At 62.1% G+C, this 14,939-nt stretch overlaps 1 protein-coding gene and 1 non-coding gene across 17 annotated transcripts in view; both read left to right on the forward strand.

The window, feature by feature from the left end:
• The window catches only part of CHD3 (chromodomain helicase DNA binding protein 3), a 48,840-nt gene that overhangs the window by 30,856 nt on the left and 3,045 nt on the right, over positions 1-14,939 (forward strand). For 5 of the 16 annotated variants that reach the window (XM_064582084.1, XM_064582086.1, XM_064582094.1 and 2 more), the window contains 33 exons: positions 1,027-1,310; positions 1,561-1,691; positions 1,854-2,004; positions 2,181-2,374; positions 2,683-2,916; positions 3,110-3,313; positions 3,679-3,890; positions 4,495-4,626; positions 5,007-5,106; positions 5,514-5,705; positions 5,861-6,061; positions 6,353-6,490; positions 6,697-6,818; positions 6,974-7,147; positions 7,269-7,410; positions 7,652-7,783; positions 8,392-8,509; positions 8,691-8,815; positions 9,020-9,251; positions 9,551-9,717; positions 10,163-10,340; positions 10,726-10,791; positions 11,234-11,319; positions 11,448-11,581; positions 12,104-12,248; positions 12,406-12,568; positions 12,681-12,802; positions 12,896-13,031; positions 13,146-13,247; positions 13,393-13,524; positions 13,854-13,962; positions 14,145-14,277; positions 14,566-14,807. In XM_064582084.1, coding sequence (XP_064438154.1) covers positions 1,027-1,310; positions 1,561-1,691; positions 1,854-2,004; positions 2,181-2,374; positions 2,683-2,916; positions 3,110-3,313; positions 3,679-3,890; positions 4,495-4,626; positions 5,007-5,106; positions 5,514-5,705; positions 5,861-6,061; positions 6,353-6,490; positions 6,697-6,818; positions 6,974-7,147; positions 7,269-7,410; positions 7,652-7,783; positions 8,392-8,509; positions 8,691-8,815; positions 9,020-9,251; positions 9,551-9,717; positions 10,163-10,340; positions 10,726-10,791; positions 11,234-11,319; positions 11,448-11,581; positions 12,104-12,248; positions 12,406-12,568; positions 12,681-12,802; positions 12,896-13,031; positions 13,146-13,247; positions 13,393-13,524; positions 13,854-13,962; positions 14,145-14,277; positions 14,566-14,807 — 5,133 coding nt within the window. The remainder of the gene's footprint in view (positions 1-1,026; positions 1,311-1,560; positions 1,692-1,853; positions 2,005-2,180; positions 2,375-2,682; positions 2,917-3,109; positions 3,314-3,678; positions 3,891-4,494; positions 4,627-5,006; positions 5,107-5,513; positions 5,706-5,860; positions 6,062-6,352; positions 6,491-6,696; positions 6,819-6,973; positions 7,148-7,268; positions 7,411-7,651; positions 7,784-8,391; positions 8,510-8,690; positions 8,816-9,019; positions 9,252-9,550; positions 9,718-10,162; positions 10,341-10,725; positions 10,792-11,233; positions 11,320-11,447; positions 11,582-12,103; positions 12,249-12,405; positions 12,569-12,680; positions 12,803-12,895; positions 13,032-13,145; positions 13,248-13,392; positions 13,525-13,853; positions 13,963-14,144; positions 14,278-14,565; positions 14,808-14,939) is intronic. The other 11 variants (XM_064582091.1, XM_064582089.1, XM_064582093.1 and 8 more) reach the window with 8 other exon arrangements.
• On the forward strand, positions 11,709-11,851 carry LOC123854830 (small Cajal body-specific RNA 21). The gene has a single exon (XR_006793387.1). It is a non-coding gene; the product is annotated as a small Cajal body-specific RNA 21 (non-coding RNA).

A 14,939-nucleotide genomic window follows, 5' to 3' on the forward strand; every position in this document is an offset into this window, starting at 1 on the left:
GAGCCCTTCACGGAGGGGGTGGGGGGAGGCCATAATTCCAGTGCTGGGTTCAAAACCTCCAGTGACGGAAGACCGCGAGGGCTGGTGGCCCTCACCGCTCCAACCGTTCCAGCTCCCCCTGCGTGACTTCTCTCTCCACTGACGCCCAGAGAACATTAGCGTTGCCCAATTTCCTCTGCTCGGTTATCAGGTCCTCTGTGTCTCTGGCTTAGGACCCCGTGGCAACGGCGCTCGCCCTGTGGGCTGTGGAGCCTGGGCTTCAGGGACCCCCCCGGTTAGAGGAGGCCTTGGCAGAGCTGCCTTTTGGGGGAGCAGGCACTTTACGGAGCAGCGGGCCTGGTACTGTCTTGGGCACGCTACTTCTCTGCTCTTCGGTTTTCGATCTGTAAAGTAGGCAGTCGTGGTGTGTCCCTCCTGGGGTCCTGTGGGGATTTGCTGGGGTGAGGGGAGCGCGGTGCGCTCGAGGCCTGCTGCCCACCCCCTCTCCGGCGAGTGTTCTGTACCCGGTACCTGTCATTGGTACCCTGTCTCTCCTGCCTCGCTGCTGAGGACCGTGGTCACCCATGTCCTCACGAGCGTTTAACGCCTGCCGTGGAGCAGAACCCGCCTGGCCTGTCAGGCTCCACGTGCCGGGACCCTTCCTCAGGGCCCGTGGAACTCACTAGAAAAACACACAGAGTCCTGGCAACTCGCGGTCTCATCTCGAGGATGAAACGAGGCCTTGCCAACGCACGTCAAAGAGTCTCACAAACTGGAAAAGGTTCAAAGCCTTTTTACCGACGCCTTGGCCTCCCTCGTCCTTTTTGACGTGCTGCGCGTGTACGTCGTCTTTCTCCTTTCCTATCTTTTGTGGTTTGTTCCCGTCTTACGCCTTGTATCTGTTTAGCTCTAAAGCGACGTCGTTCCTGCCAGGACGGATCCTCGCGGCCCGGGAGCGCGAGCGCGCGCAGATTTACCCACGAGGGACGCGGCGGTGTTCCCGGACCGTCTGCGAGGGTCCTGCGTCTTCTGCTTCTGTATTTCCAGGCCCCTGATCGCGAAGAAGAATCCTAAGATCCCGATGTCGAAGATGATGACCATCCTCGGGGCCAAGTGGAGAGAGTTCAGTGCCAACAACCCCTTCAAGGGGTCGGCAGCTGCTGTGGCGGCGGCGGCGGCGGCGGCGGCGGCGGCGGTGGCCGAGCAGGTGTCAGCTGCTGAGTCATCGGCCGCCCCCGTGGCACCTTGCGGACCCCCCACCCTCCCGCCGCCGCCTCCTGCCGATGCCCAGCCCCCACCCGTCCGCAGAGCCAAAACCAAAGAGGGCAAAGGTGAGAAACCCTCTGCTTAGAGCAACCGTCGCTCCACCCTCCAAACCACACGTTCGCAAGTCAGAGTCTAGAGCTCTTCTGTCTTCTCAGCCCCGATTGTTGGAGGGGGATTGTTGGAGGGGAAACGCGTTGCGGGAGGAGGTCTGAGGGAAGCCACAGCCCACAGGAGGGGCCGGAGGCCTCTGTGACCTCCGTTATTCCAGGACGTCGTGACGCCTACCTTTTCCCCCTCACCCCACTCCTCCTTCAGGGCCGGGCCATAAAAGGCGGAGTAAGAGCCCCCGAGTGCCTGATGGACGCAAGAAGCTTCGGGGAAAGAAGATGGCACCACTCAAAATCAAGCTAGGGTTGCTGGGTGGCAAGAGGAAGAAGGGAGGCTCGGTGAGCGGCCCCTCCCCGTCGGCTAAGCGCCCCGGGGGCGTCGGCGGCGGGGGCCGGGGGTCCAGATGCAGGGGTCCGTGCGGGAAGCCACAGCAGGAGTCAGGCCTGGGGAGGGGAGCAGATCGAAGCCGGCCTCCCTGACCACCACGGGGCTATGGGCAGTATGTTTTGCAGAGTGATGAGGGCCCTGAGCCGGAGGCCGAGGAGTCAGACCTGGACAGCGGCAGCGTCCACAGCGCCTCGGGCCGGCCCGACGGGCCTGTCCGCACCAAGAAGCTCAAGAGAGGCCGGCCAGGGCGGAAGAAGAGGAAGGGTAAGGGGGGCCGGCGCGACCTTGTCTGGCCTCCTCTCGTCCCTTTGGGGGCTCCTCTTGTTTCCCCCCTCCGACTGCTTTGTTCAGGTCTTCTCTCTCCCATCATCCCTCTCTCTCTCTTTCTCTCTCTCTCTCTCTCTCTCTATGCCCTTTGCCTCCACTGATGTACGTGACAGTCCTGGGCTGTCCCGCAGTGGCCGGGGAGGAGGAGGTTGACGGCTACGAGACGGATCATCAGGATTACTGCGAGGTGTGCCAGCAGGGTGGGGAAATTATTCTGTGTGACACCTGCCCTCGTGCCTACCACCTCGTCTGCCTTGATCCTGAGCTGGACCGGGCTCCCGAGGGCAAATGGAGCTGCCCCCACTGCGTGAGTACCTGCTGCGCCCCCCCGGAGACCCACCCGTCTGCGTCCTGCCCCCAGATGCCCTCCGCCTGCCCCCAGACGCCTGGCTTTCTCAGTGGCCGGCATGTGAGGATCCAGGATCCTGGCTCCTCTCCCCCGTCCTTCTGCCCTCTCATTAACGTGTTTGGAAACGGAGGTGTCCCGTCCCTTCCTTCCCGCCCACGTCCTGTGCACTTCTAGGAGTTAGGTGTCCTGTTTCTGTCCCTGGCTTCCGGTCTCACTGCCCGTCTCCTTCCTTCCATCTGTGTCTGTGTCTGGCCTTGGCCTCCCAGGAGAAGGAGGGGGTGCAGTGGGAGGCCAAGGAGGAGGAGGAGGAGTACGAAGAGGAGGGAGAGGAAGAAGGGGAGAAGGAGGAGGAAGACGACCACATGGAGTACTGTCGCGTGTGCAAGGATGGGGGCGAGCTCTTGTGCTGCGATGCGTGCATCTCCTCCTACCACATCCACTGTCTGAACCCGCCCCTGCCCGACATCCCCAACGGGGAATGGCTGTGTCCCCGATGCACGGTGAGTCGGCCCTTCCCGCCGCATTTCCTCGCAGCCCCGGCTCCTCCCATCTCTGGGATCCCACCGTCTGGCTCCTCCTTCCTCTCCTGTCCCTTCACTTGCCTTTTACCCCCTCACGGGACCCCGTCCTCCTCCTCCCATAACAATGGCTCTTTCTGCCTCTGTTTCCTCCTTGTGCACGCCTGTCCCCAAGTGCCCTGTGCTGAAAGGCCGTGTGCAGAAGATCCTGCACTGGCGGTGGGGGGAGCCACCCGTGTCCGTGCCAGCCCCCCAGCAGGCCGACGGGAGCCCCGATGCCCCGCCGCCCCGTCCTCTTCAAGGTCGATCGGAGCGAGAGTTCTTTGTCAAGTGGGTAGGACTGTCCTACTGGCATTGTTCTTGGGCCAAGGAGCTTCAGGTATGCGGCCCCTCCTTCCCGCTCTCTGTGACCCCCTCTCCTGCTCTTCTCACCCACCCCTCCGGCTCTGCTGTTCCAGACCCTTCGCTGGCCCTTGGCTCCCGCCTCCGGCCCTCACACCCTCCCTCCGTCCTTAGTCTCCACAGGACGTTCTCCCGGCTTCTGTCCTCTCTCTGCCAGCCTCCCTTCGCTTTCTGCCCTCGATCTCACCATGGTCCCTGCTTCCTTTAGCCTGTTACGTGCTCACCCAGTTCGCTTTGCGTCTCTCCTCCCCATGCCGCTCCCCCTGGGGCCTGTCCCCTGTCCCCTTTGGTCCTCCTCGGGTGCTGGGACTGTCTCGTTCCCCTCCCTCTGTGCCCCACCAGTTGGAGATCTTCCACTTGGTAATGTACCGGAACTACCAGCGGAAGAACGACATGGATGAGCCCCCGCCCCTGGACTACGGCTCTGGCGAGGACGATGGGAAGAGTGACAAGCGCAAGGTGAAGGACCCGCACTACGCGGAGATGGAGGAGAAGTACTATCGCTTTGGCATCAAGCCGGAGTGGATGACCGTCCACCGCATCATCAACCACAGGTGAGCCTCTGGCTGCACGCCAGCCGTTGGGACGTGTCTCCCCAGTGGGGTGGAGAGAAACCAGGCGGAGAGTCCAGCCCTTCGCCCCTGCCTCTGATCTAATGACACGCGAGGCTGGGTGTTGGGCCGTGAGGGCCAACGTGAGAAAGAAACACGGTTCAGCCGGGCCGGTGTTTGTCGTACTCCTTTCTTCGTGGTGCTTGTTACCACCGAATGTTCCTCTGCGTGTGCGTGCTCCCCTGGTTCGTCTCTGCCTTCCGCAGCCAAATGTGAGCTTCGAGGGCATGGGGTCCGTCGTGTGTTTCGTTCATCACTGCTGAATCACCCCCGCCTGGAATGGGGCTTCACGCCCAGTGGGTGTTTAGTTAAGTGTGTTTAGAACGAAGCCCAGGATGTGTTCTGATCGTTGATTTCTAAGCAGCCGTCCTGGAAAGGGTAGGGGGATACCTCGGCCATCCTAAATTCCCTCCCAGAGGCCCCCCACGGAGGAATAGGTGAAAAGGCTATGTGTTTGCTGATAATTGCGTTTATGACGACTTCTTTCTGCTTGCGGTCCACGTTATTTTTCTCCTCCTGCTCCTTCTCTCGGTCTTCTGCCCCGCAGTGTGGATAAAAAGGGGAATTACCACTACCTAGTGAAATGGAGGGACTTGCCCTACGACCAGTCCACATGGGAGGAAGATGAAATGAACATCCCCGAATATGAAGACCACAAGCAGAGCTATTGGAGACACCGGTGAGGGGGCCAGGCCATGGGGTAGAGGGAGTCTGAGGACCGGGGCACGAAAGCCACTCCTCTGGGGTAGAGGAGGTGAAGTAGGGATAGATCCAACCTGGAATCGGGGGCAGTGGGAGCCAGCATTAGGTTATCTGGGATGGGACTGGTAAAGAAGCCACATGAGGAGCAGACGTCAGGTCCAGTCATGGGGAAAGGGGATGCTGCGGACTGGGGAGGGTTGGCCCTGGAGATGAGAATCAAGGGGTGAAGGTAAAGAGCCTGGGAGAAAGGAATGTGAGAAAGTCAAGTTTAGGGGAGTGGGAGTTAGGTCTGGAATGGGTTCAGGAGAGAGCGAGGTCCCGAGGAGCAGGCCTCACTCAGACCCGCTCTTTTCCCAGAGAACTGATTATGGGGGAGGACCCCGCCCAGCCCCGCAGGTATAAGAAGAAGAAGAAGGAGCTGCAGGGCGACGGGCCCCCCAGTTCTCCTACTAATGACGTAAGTCCTCTCTCTCAGCCCCTCTCCTGATTCTAGAACTGGGGTGATTGCAGATTGCCCCGGGGCTACTGACAGGACTTCCCCGAGTTTCAGCAACCTCTCTAAACAGTGTCCAGCCTTGCCCCAGGCGTGGCTAGGAACTCTGTCTAAAGGGCCAGAGAGCAGCTCAAAGCAGTAGCACCCAGGGCTGCCCCCACCCTCCACCCCCGCAGCTCCCTTCCTCACGCCGTCGCGGTGCCGTCGCTGCGTCTGGCTTTAAGGAGTGATGGGGAGGGACTGAAGTCTAGAACTTCCATAAGCTCAGGCCTCTTGGAGGGAACCGTGATCCAACTTGATCTCAGTGCCAGGGAGGGGGGCGGAGGAGCCCTGACCGCCCCCTTGAGCGTTCGGACTTCTTGACCTGGCAGCCAACAGTGAAATACGAGACCCAGCCGCGGTTTATCACGGCCACGGGAGGCACGCTGCACATGTACCAGCTGGAGGGCTTGAACTGGCTGCGCTTCTCGTGGGCCCAGGGCACCGACACCATCCTGGCTGACGAGATGGGGCTGGGCAAGACCATCCAGACCATCGTCTTCCTCTACTCGCTCTACAAGGAGGTACTGGATGCGGGGGCCCCTGAGGGACTGGGGAAGGTGGGAGTGGGTGGAGGCTGAGGGCACGGAGGCGTGCGGCAAGGAGGGAGGCAGCCAGAGGACCGGGGCGACCGCCTCGAGCCCCGACTAATGGTGTCCCCCCCACCCTTGACTCCCAGGGCCACACAAAGGGTCCCTTTCTGGTGAGTGCTCCCCTCTCTACTATCATTAACTGGGAGCGGGAGTTCCAGATGTGGGCACCCAAGTTCTACGTGGTGACGTACACGGGTGACAAGGACAGCCGGGCCATCATCCGCGAGAACGAGTTTTCCTTCGAAGACAACGCCATCAAAGGTGGCAAGAAAGCTTTTAAGATGAAGGTAGGCTTCTCGACCTCGTCTTCTTGGAGAGCCCAGATTTGTTGTCTCGCTGCCCCCCACCGGGGTTTCAGTTCCTTTGCTCCCCTCCGAGCGTTTTCCTTCCTCCCCGCCCCTGCCCTCCTGTCCTGGAGACGTACATTTCTGTCCATACTGGACATGGCATAGAGGTTGGGGGCCGCGTCCAGTCATCTCCGCGTAGAGCCCACGCAGCAGGGATAAAGAGGGTGAAGAACGGGGTGGAAGTCTGGGTGCCCGGGGGTCGGGTGGCATGGACTGTGGCTGTGTTGGCAGAGGGAGGCCCAGGTGAAGTTCCACGTTCTCCTGACATCGTATGAGCTGATCACCATCGATCAGGCAGCACTCGGCTCCATCCGCTGGGCCTGCCTCGTGGTGGATGAAGCCCATCGGCTCAAGAATAACCAGTCCAAGGTGAGTGAGATACCCAGACCACCGAGTCTGGCCCTGCTTCTAAGAAGGAACGTTCTGGAACGGGGAGGAGTCCAGCTTGGGGGAGAGGGAGGACTGGGGATTTGGGGCCTCTAATCCCAGAGGGAACAGGAAAAGGCGGGCGCTGTGGTCCAGCCACTTGCGACTAACGGGCCCGTTCTCCTGCCTCTCCTTGCCCCATTTTCTAGTTTTTCAGGGTCCTCAATGGCTACAAGATAGATCATAAGTTGCTGCTGACAGGGACTCCGTTGCAGAATAATCTGGAGGAGCTCTTCCACCTGCTGAACTTCCTCACCCCAGAGAGGTTTAAGTAAGTGACCCACCAGGGGTGTGTGTGGAGGTGCAGCATGGAGGGGCTGAGAACAGGAGCGGGAGGAGGAGTCCTCTAAGTGAAGAAGGGAGCCCGAGGCCAGGGACAGAGAACCCAATGGCCTGTTCGGTTCCTTGTCTCCTTCCGGCTGCCAGCAACCTGGAAGGCTTCCTGGAGGAGTTTGCTGACATATCCAAAGAAGACCAGATTAAGAAACTGCACGATTTGCTGGGGCCGCACATGCTGCGGAGGCTCAAGGCTGATGTCTTCAAGAACATGCCAGCCAAGACGGAGCTCATCGTTCGGGTGGAGCTGAGCCCCATGCAGAAGTGAGGCGAGAGCCGGGCGACCTGGACTGGAGGCGGGGGGCAGCTTTCCGGGAAGCCGAGACCCAGGGCAGCCTCCTCACTGGTCCCTTTGTCTCTCCCACGCCCCCACCCTGGTCTTCAGGAAATACTACAAGTACATCCTGACTCGGAACTTCGAGGCCTTGAATTCGCGAGGTGGCGGGAACCAGGTGTCTCTGCTCAACATCATGATGGATCTGAAGAAGTGTTGTAACCACCCCTACCTCTTCCCCGTGGCTGCTATGGTGACGCATTAGTTGGGGGCTGCCGACAGGCTGTGGTCTGAAAACGGGGTGGCGGGGGGAGCCGAGGCAGGCCTGGAGCTGGGCGGCGGGCGGGGGACCAGGGGCGGCGGGATTGCGCAGGGGAGCAGGAAGTTCCGAGGGGCGGAGGCTGGGTTTGGGCTCCTGGCTTTCTGGGCTTGGTGCGAACACAGGGGCCTGCTGCTCCCTGACCCACTCCTCCTTCCTGCTCCCTTCTCGGCAGGAGTCTCCCAAACTCCCCAGTGGGGCCTACGAGGGTGGGGCACTTATTAAAGCATCTGGCAAGCTCATGCTCCTGCAGAAGATGCTACGCAAGCTGAAGGAGCAGGGACACAGAGTTCTCATCTTCTCGCAGGTGACCCGCGCCCGTAGCTCTGTGTCGCCCCCCAGGCCAGTCCCCTTACTTTGTTCCCATGGCTGCCGTAGTGAGAGAGGTTAGGAGGTGGCACTCTTGAGAGGTTCCGGTGCGGTCTCTGACCCCTGTTCTTAGCTAAGGTCATTGCAAGTTGCAGGCCAGCTTCTTGGAAGCCGAATAGGGAGCAAGGGGAGGGTGAGCCCATGTCTCCTCAGGGTCATCTCTGGGACGTGTAATGTTTCTTAAGCAGGGGAGAGGACAGGAGAGCACGGAGCTCTTGGGAATCCGATGGAAGCCATGGGTCTTCTCTCCAGGAAACCACCCAGTTAGACGATCCTGTACAGATTTTCAGGGCGTTCGTAGATGTGCCTGAAACCTTCTCGTGGGTCTCAGAGGAGAGCCTCTGCCTTAGGAGAAGGGATCCTCAGTCAAGCGAGTGTGACGAGAATGCAGGGCGAGGAAGGGCTGGAGCGGGGCAGCACCAGGGAGTGGGCTCTGGGGCCGGCAAGACGGCTGAGGGGGGCGGCGCGGTAAAGGGGTGGTCAGGACACACCGGGCCCGGCCCGCTGCCTCGTCATTCCAGACTCTGTCCTTCTGTCCCGCCGTAGATGACCAAGATGCTGGACCTGCTGGAGGACTTTCTAGACTACGAAGGGTACAAGTATGAGCGCATCGACGGAGGTATCACGGGCGCCCTGAGGCAGGAGGCCATCGATCGGTTCAACGGTGAGGAGGAGGTGCCGTGGTCCCCGCTGGGCGTGCGAGGCCCGAGCCACCTGTGCCTGGGTCCCCGGCACGGGAGGGTATCTGCCACCTAGCTGCCGTGTTGGCACGGTGGCCTGCGGTCGGGGGGCGTCCAGGAGTCGGCCCCCCAGCACGGCTGCCGACTCCCGCGCTCCCCTCCTAGCTCCCGGGGCCCAGCAGTTCTGCTTCCTGCTGTCCACCCGAGCCGGGGGCCTGGGCATCAATCTGGCCACTGCCGACACGGTCATCATCTTCGATTCCGACTGGAACCCCCATAACGACATCCAGGTGGGAGCTCTCCTCCTGGAGCCCCCGCACCTGTTAGCAGGGAGACGTGGGCTCACGGCGGAGGGGGTCGTGTCCCGGGGTCAGAGAGGAAGCTCTGCGGGGGCAGAAGACCCTTCCTTGCCGGCAGCCTTTCGCCAGCACGTGGGCCCCGTCTCCCCTGCTACTCCCCCGGTCCATCCCCGCTTCCGCTTCCTGCCCCCGCAGGCCTTCAGCCGCGCTCACCGCATCGGCCAGGCCAACAAGGTGATGATTTACCGGTTTGTGACTCGCGCGTCCGTGGAAGAGCGAATCACGCAAGTGGCCAAGAGGAAGATGATGCTGACGCACCTGGTGGTCCGGCCCGGGCTAGGCTCCAAGGCGGGCTCCATGTCCAAGCAGGAGCTGGATGACATCCTCAAATTCGGCACCGAGGAGCTGTTCAAGGATGAGAACGAGGGTGAGGACCTTCCCTGCAGCTTCCTGAAGGCAGGCCCCTGCTCTCCCGGGCGCACTCGTCTTCGGGGGCCCCCGAAGAAAAACTCTCCGGTGCGGCCCGTGGAGGAAGGGCGGCCCTATCTCCTGCGCGGAGAGCGGGAAGCCAGAACAGGTCTCCGCGGACTCCCCGGGGACGGGCCTCCGCCCCCAGTGCTCCTGTGAGAAGGGAGCAAAGTCAGAAGGCTTTCCGTGGACCTTCCTCAAGTTCCAGCGGAGGCTCTGGCTGGAACTGAGTCCCCTCTCGTTCCCGGTCTCCGCCAGGGGAGAACAAGGAGGAGGACAGCAGCGTGATTCACTACGACAACGAGGCCATCGCTCGGCTGTTGGACCGGAACCAGGATGCGACGGAGGACACGGACGTGCAGAACATGAACGAGTATCTCAGCTCCTTCAAGGTGGCCCAGTACGTGGTGCGGGAGGAAGACAAGGTGAGAGGCCGGGGCCGGACGCTGTCTATCCCAGGCCACCTCTGCGGGGCAGCGTCCGTGGACTTGAAGGGGAAGGATCCCCCTTCGCTCTCGTTTTTCATCTGAGCTCTTACCGTGGCGCCCAGCGAAGGGCGACCCAGCTCCTTGGTCTGAGGGTGAGGCCAGACCTTGGGGAGAACCTAGGCGGAGAGAGGACCGACAAACACAGAGGATGCCAGTGAGTCAGGGCGGGAGGGGCGCGGAGCGTGCTGGAGCACAGGTTCGGGGGAGACGCAGGGAGCAGAGCGCAGAAGCTCGTTGCCCATAAGAGACAAGGAAGACGGGCAGCCTCCAGGGAGTTCACGCGGACTGGAGCCCGGGCGGCGGGAGGGTAGGGACGGGGTCGTGGTATGAGCGCTGGGCGGCGGCGAGGGCAGCTGCGAGCGTGTGTGGTGCTGCCCCGCAGATCGAGGAGATCGAGCGGGAGATCATCAAGCAGGAGGAGAACGTGGACCCCGACTACTGGGAGAAGCTCCTGCGGCACCACTACGAGCAGCAACAGGAGGACCTGGCCCGCAATCTGGGCAAGGGCAAGCGCGTCCGCAAGCAGGTCAACTACAACGACGCCGCTCAGGAGGACCAGGGTGAGGATTGCCCCGGGGGCGGGACTGGGAAGGGAGGCGTGCTGATGAGGAGCCTGGAGGCCGGGGCGGTCTGAGGGAGAGAGGGAGGCGTCGGGGTCAGGGCCTCCCCTGCTGGAGGGGCAGGGGTTAGGGAGGGTCTGCGCGAGCTGCCCGGAGGCCAGGCGGGCTTGCGGGTGGTCTCAGCCAGCTGGCGGCTGCAGGGTCCTCGCCTGGCACGGGGTGCGCGGGGGTGGGGAGGTGCCCGGGGACCAGGCGCGTGGACCCCGTTCAGGATATGTGGCCCCAGAGTCGGACAGCATCGGGGGGCGGGGGGCCTCCAGGCAGAAAGGGCCCAGCGTGGGCTTATCCCGGGAGCCGTCCCTGACCCGGTGCCCTCTCCCCACAGATAACCAGTCTGAATACTCAGTGGGATCAGAGGAGGAAGACGAAGACTTTGATGAGCGTCCAGAAGGTGGCACTTGTTTCCCTGATTTCCTACCATAGCTCTTCCCAAATCATTCCCTGGCATCCTTTAAATCGTGCATTTCTACAAACGGTGCTTTTCTGTTGACTAAGTAAAGGTCGCAGATAAAAAGGACGAAATGCCCGTAATTTCTCCACCGTTAAAATCGGGAGTATAGAATCATACAGGCTGAGGTGTCTAGGAGGAAAATCGAGGAAATTTACAGTTGACGTTCTCACTGGTGGTTTGCCTGCTAGTTCTTTAATGGGACCCGTTTCTTCTAGACCTGCTCAGTGGGTAGGTCGAAAAGCGCTTGAAAGAAAATTAGAAGTGCCTCAGACGTGACCCAGGCCTTCCCTGGGTTCTGCGTCTCAGGGGCTGGGACATAGAGACGGACTGAGGGGTGGAGGAGGTGGGGGCCCCCCCTAACCAGACCACCCCCCACACCCAGGACGTCGACAGTCAAAGAGGCAGCTCCGGAACGAGAAGGATAAGCCGCTGCCTCCGCTGCTGGCTCGAGTTGGGGGCAACATTGAGGTGGGAGCTGGCCCCAGGTCCCTGAGTGTTCCCTCGGGGGTGGGGCCTCGGGGCCAAGTCACTGAGGGGGGTCCCAGCAGTGAGACCCCCCGATGTTGATGGCTCCCGCCCTGCCCTCCGGCCCCCAGGTGCTGGGATTCAACACTCGGCAGCGGAAGGCCTTCCTCAACGCCGTCATGCGCTGGGGGATGCCGCCGCAGGATGCCTTCACCACTCAGTGGCTGGTGCGGGACCTGAGGGGCAAGACGGAGAAGGAGTTCAAGTGAGTGCGGGCGGTGCCCCCCGACCCAGCTGGCTGGAAGGGTGGGAGCTCCGGGCGTTCACGTCCTCCGCTCGGCCGCCACGTGATGTGACCTTACTCAACTGACCACCACGCTCCCGGCCTTTTCCGGCTTGGTTTCCTGGGGCGTGGGCTCAGCCTGCCCCACCTCCCCTCAGCCGAGCCTAGAGCACAGAGGCCTGGCTCCCCAACCCCCACGGGAGAGGCGCCTGAGACGGGCGCCTGGCCCCGGGCTGGCCTTGCCTCACATTTACTAGCCGGGGAACTGGTGGACGGGATGACGAGCTGACTGATGGGGCCGAGGAACGAAGGACCAAGGCCAAGGAGACCGGGGAGAGACGGGGGGCAGAGGTGGGAGGGGGGATGTGGAGGGCTGGTCATGGTGAGATTGGGGGGCCCCGGGCAGTATAGGGTTCAGGGCTTCAGTAAGCCCTCTGCGCCCCCTCACCACCTCGCCTCCCCTCCGAGGCCCTCCTAACCTGCATCCCACCCCACGCTTCTCAGGGCCTATGTGTCTCTGTTCATGCGCCACCTCTGTGAGCCTGGGGCGGACGGCTCGGAAACCTTTGCTGACGGCGTCCCTCGGGAGGGCCTGAGTCGCCAGCAAGTGCTGACCCGAATTGGAGTCATGTCTCTCGTCAAGAAGAAGGTACCGGCTTGTCCCTCACCCAGAGCCGAGCTGGCCACATAGGCCCCGTCCCCCTCTGCCTGGCATCCCCGAGTTCTGGATTCAGACTGGCAGGAGAGCTTCCTGTGTGTCCAGTGCCTGTAGCTGACCCGTCCCTACCGCCCCCTGCTCCTCTCAGGTACAGGAATTTGAGCACATTAATGGGCGCTGGTCGATGCCCGAGCTGATGCCCGACCCCAGTGCCGACTCGAAGCGCTCCTCCAGAGCTTCCTCTCCTACCAAAACGTCTCCCACCACCCCTGAGGCTTCTGCTACGAACAGTCCTTGTACTTCTAAGCCTGGTAACGGGGGTCAGGACGGCAGGAGAGGTGGGGATGGGGGCCGGTGCCCCGCAAGCAGGGACTGGAGTCAGGGAGGGGGTTTCCGCCTCCTCACTCTGCCTCCCCCCTGCAGCTACTCCAGCTCCAAGTGAGAAAGGAGATGGTGTGAGGACACCTCTTGAAAAGGATGAAGCGGAAAACCAAGAGGAGAAGCCCGAGAAGAACAGCAAAACCGGGGAGAAGATGGAGACCGAGGTACGTGGCTGCCGGGCTCCCGCAGAGGGGAGAGCGTGAAGGACAGGTGCCTGGGACTTCTCTGCTTCATCCTGACTCCATCCCGACTCCTAGGCCGATGTCCCTAGCCCAGCCCCATCGCTTGGGGAGCGGCTGGAGCCAAGGAAGATTCCTCTAGAGGAGGAGGTGCCGGGAGTCCCTGGAGAAATGGACCCTGAACCTGGGTACCGGGGGGACAGAGAGAAGTCAGGTGGGTGCATGAGCTTAGGGGTGACAAGGGGGCTTAGACTCTGGGGGCTCCCTCTTCCGGGGTGAGGGGATGAGGGTGACATCCTCCCTTCCTGTACCCTACCCCCTCCCACAGCCACAGAGTCGACGCCAGGAGAGAGGGGGGAGGAAAAGCCGTTGGATGGACAGGAGCACAGGGAGAGGCCGGAGGGGGAAACAGGGGATTTGGGCAAGAGAGGTAATGGGTGGACACACTGGGGCCCCGGGTCCGAGGGAATCGGGAGGTGGAGTCCGGGGGCGCCAATGCCTGGGTCCTGGGGGGTCCTTGCTCCCGGCCAGGCCAGTGCAGGGCATGGGGGTGACCTCTGCCCCGTCTGCCCTAGCAGAAGATACGAGAGGGGAGCGGGAGCTGCGGCCGGGGCCTCCCCGGGACGAGCTGCGGCCCAACGGGCGGCGCGAGGAGAAGGCGGAGAAGCCGCGGTTCATGTTCAATATCGCAGACGGAGGCTTCACAGGTGGGGGGCCCCTCACTGGGATATGCTCGCCCTCCCGGGCCTTCTTGTGGTGTGGTGCCTCGTGCCAAGTCGCGGGCGGGGCGGGGGTCCTCCTTGGCCGCACTCCTAACTCCAGAGCCCTCTTTAATCCCCCCTTTATTCCTGGTCCGAACTTGGGCTTTGTTTGTAACTGCTTTTGCTCCTCACCGCGAACCTACCTTTCTCCCTTCCTTCTAAAGAGCCCTTGGTCCTCTCCCCGCTCTCTGGTCCCTCATCTCTGCCCATCTGTTGAGTTGGCCACGGTTCCCAAACTCCTGATGCCCCATCTCTCTCTTCGGCCCGCTTTTCAGAGCTTCACACGCTGTGGCAGAATGAGGAACGGGCAGCCATTTCCTCGGGGAAACTCAATGAGATCTGGCACCGAAGACATGACTATTGGCTCCTGGCCGGGATTGTCCTGTATCCTTAGATACAAATGCAAGAAAAAAGTGGTTTTCTCAACCTGGAGAGGGGACGAGTCCACACCCAGGGAAGGGGGGGGTCGTACCCCACTCTGGGGAGATGGGGCCAAGAGGAAGTGTGTGTGGATAACGCAGCGCCTCCCCGTTAAATTCCTTGACGGCCCCTCCCTGCGTTGGCAGCCACGGTTACGCACGATGGCAGGACATCCAGAATGACGCTCAGTTTGCCATCATCAACGAGCCGTTTAAAACGGAAGCCAATAAGGGGAACTTTCTGGAGATGAAAAATAAGTTCCTGGCCCGGAGATTCAAGGTGGGGATCCGGGAGAGAAGGGACAGCGTTGAAGAGGGGCTTGGGTCAGGGAGGGGACCAGGTGTGGTCGGAATGTGGCGAAGGCTGACGCCTCGAGGGTGACAGCGGTGCTTGAGGCCAAGGGCGCGGTGCGTCGGGGTCAGTGCCGGGCCCACCCCCGGTGTGGTGTGAGGCTGGGGTGCTCTGGGCGGGCAGGGAGGGCAGTGTGGGTCCCCCCTCCCGGCACCCCCCGTCCGCTGGCCCCGCTGCTGGCAGATGCCCACACTCCCCCTCCGCCCGGGCCCTCAGCTCCTGGAGCAGGCGCTGGTGATCGAGGAGCAGCTTCGGCGGGCGGCCTACCTGAACCTATCGCAGGAGCCGGCGCACCCCGCCATGGCCCTCCACGCCCGCTTCGCCGAGGCCGAGTGCCTGGCCGAGAGCCACCAGCACCTCTCCAAGGAGTCGCTGGCGGGGAACAAGCCGGCCAACGCCGTCCTGCACAAGGGTAAGGGCCGCGGCGGCCCCGCGCGGGGGAGGGCCCACAACGCTGCGTAAGTCTTCACCCCGCACCCCTCAAATCTTCCCACCCCTCTGACCCCTTTACCCTGTGAACCACCCCCCTCTGACCTCTGCCCCACCCCGACCCACCCGCCGGCCCTCGTCTGTGCCTGAGCGCGTTCACA

This window comes from Mirounga angustirostris, unplaced genomic scaffold (genome assembly GCF_029215605.1).
Source record: "Mirounga angustirostris isolate CCGP_5_RB_7025 unplaced genomic scaffold, mMirAng1.0.hap1 SCAF_17, whole genome shotgun sequence".
Classification (NCBI taxonomy): Eukaryota; Metazoa; Chordata; class Mammalia; order Carnivora; family Phocidae; genus Mirounga; species Mirounga angustirostris.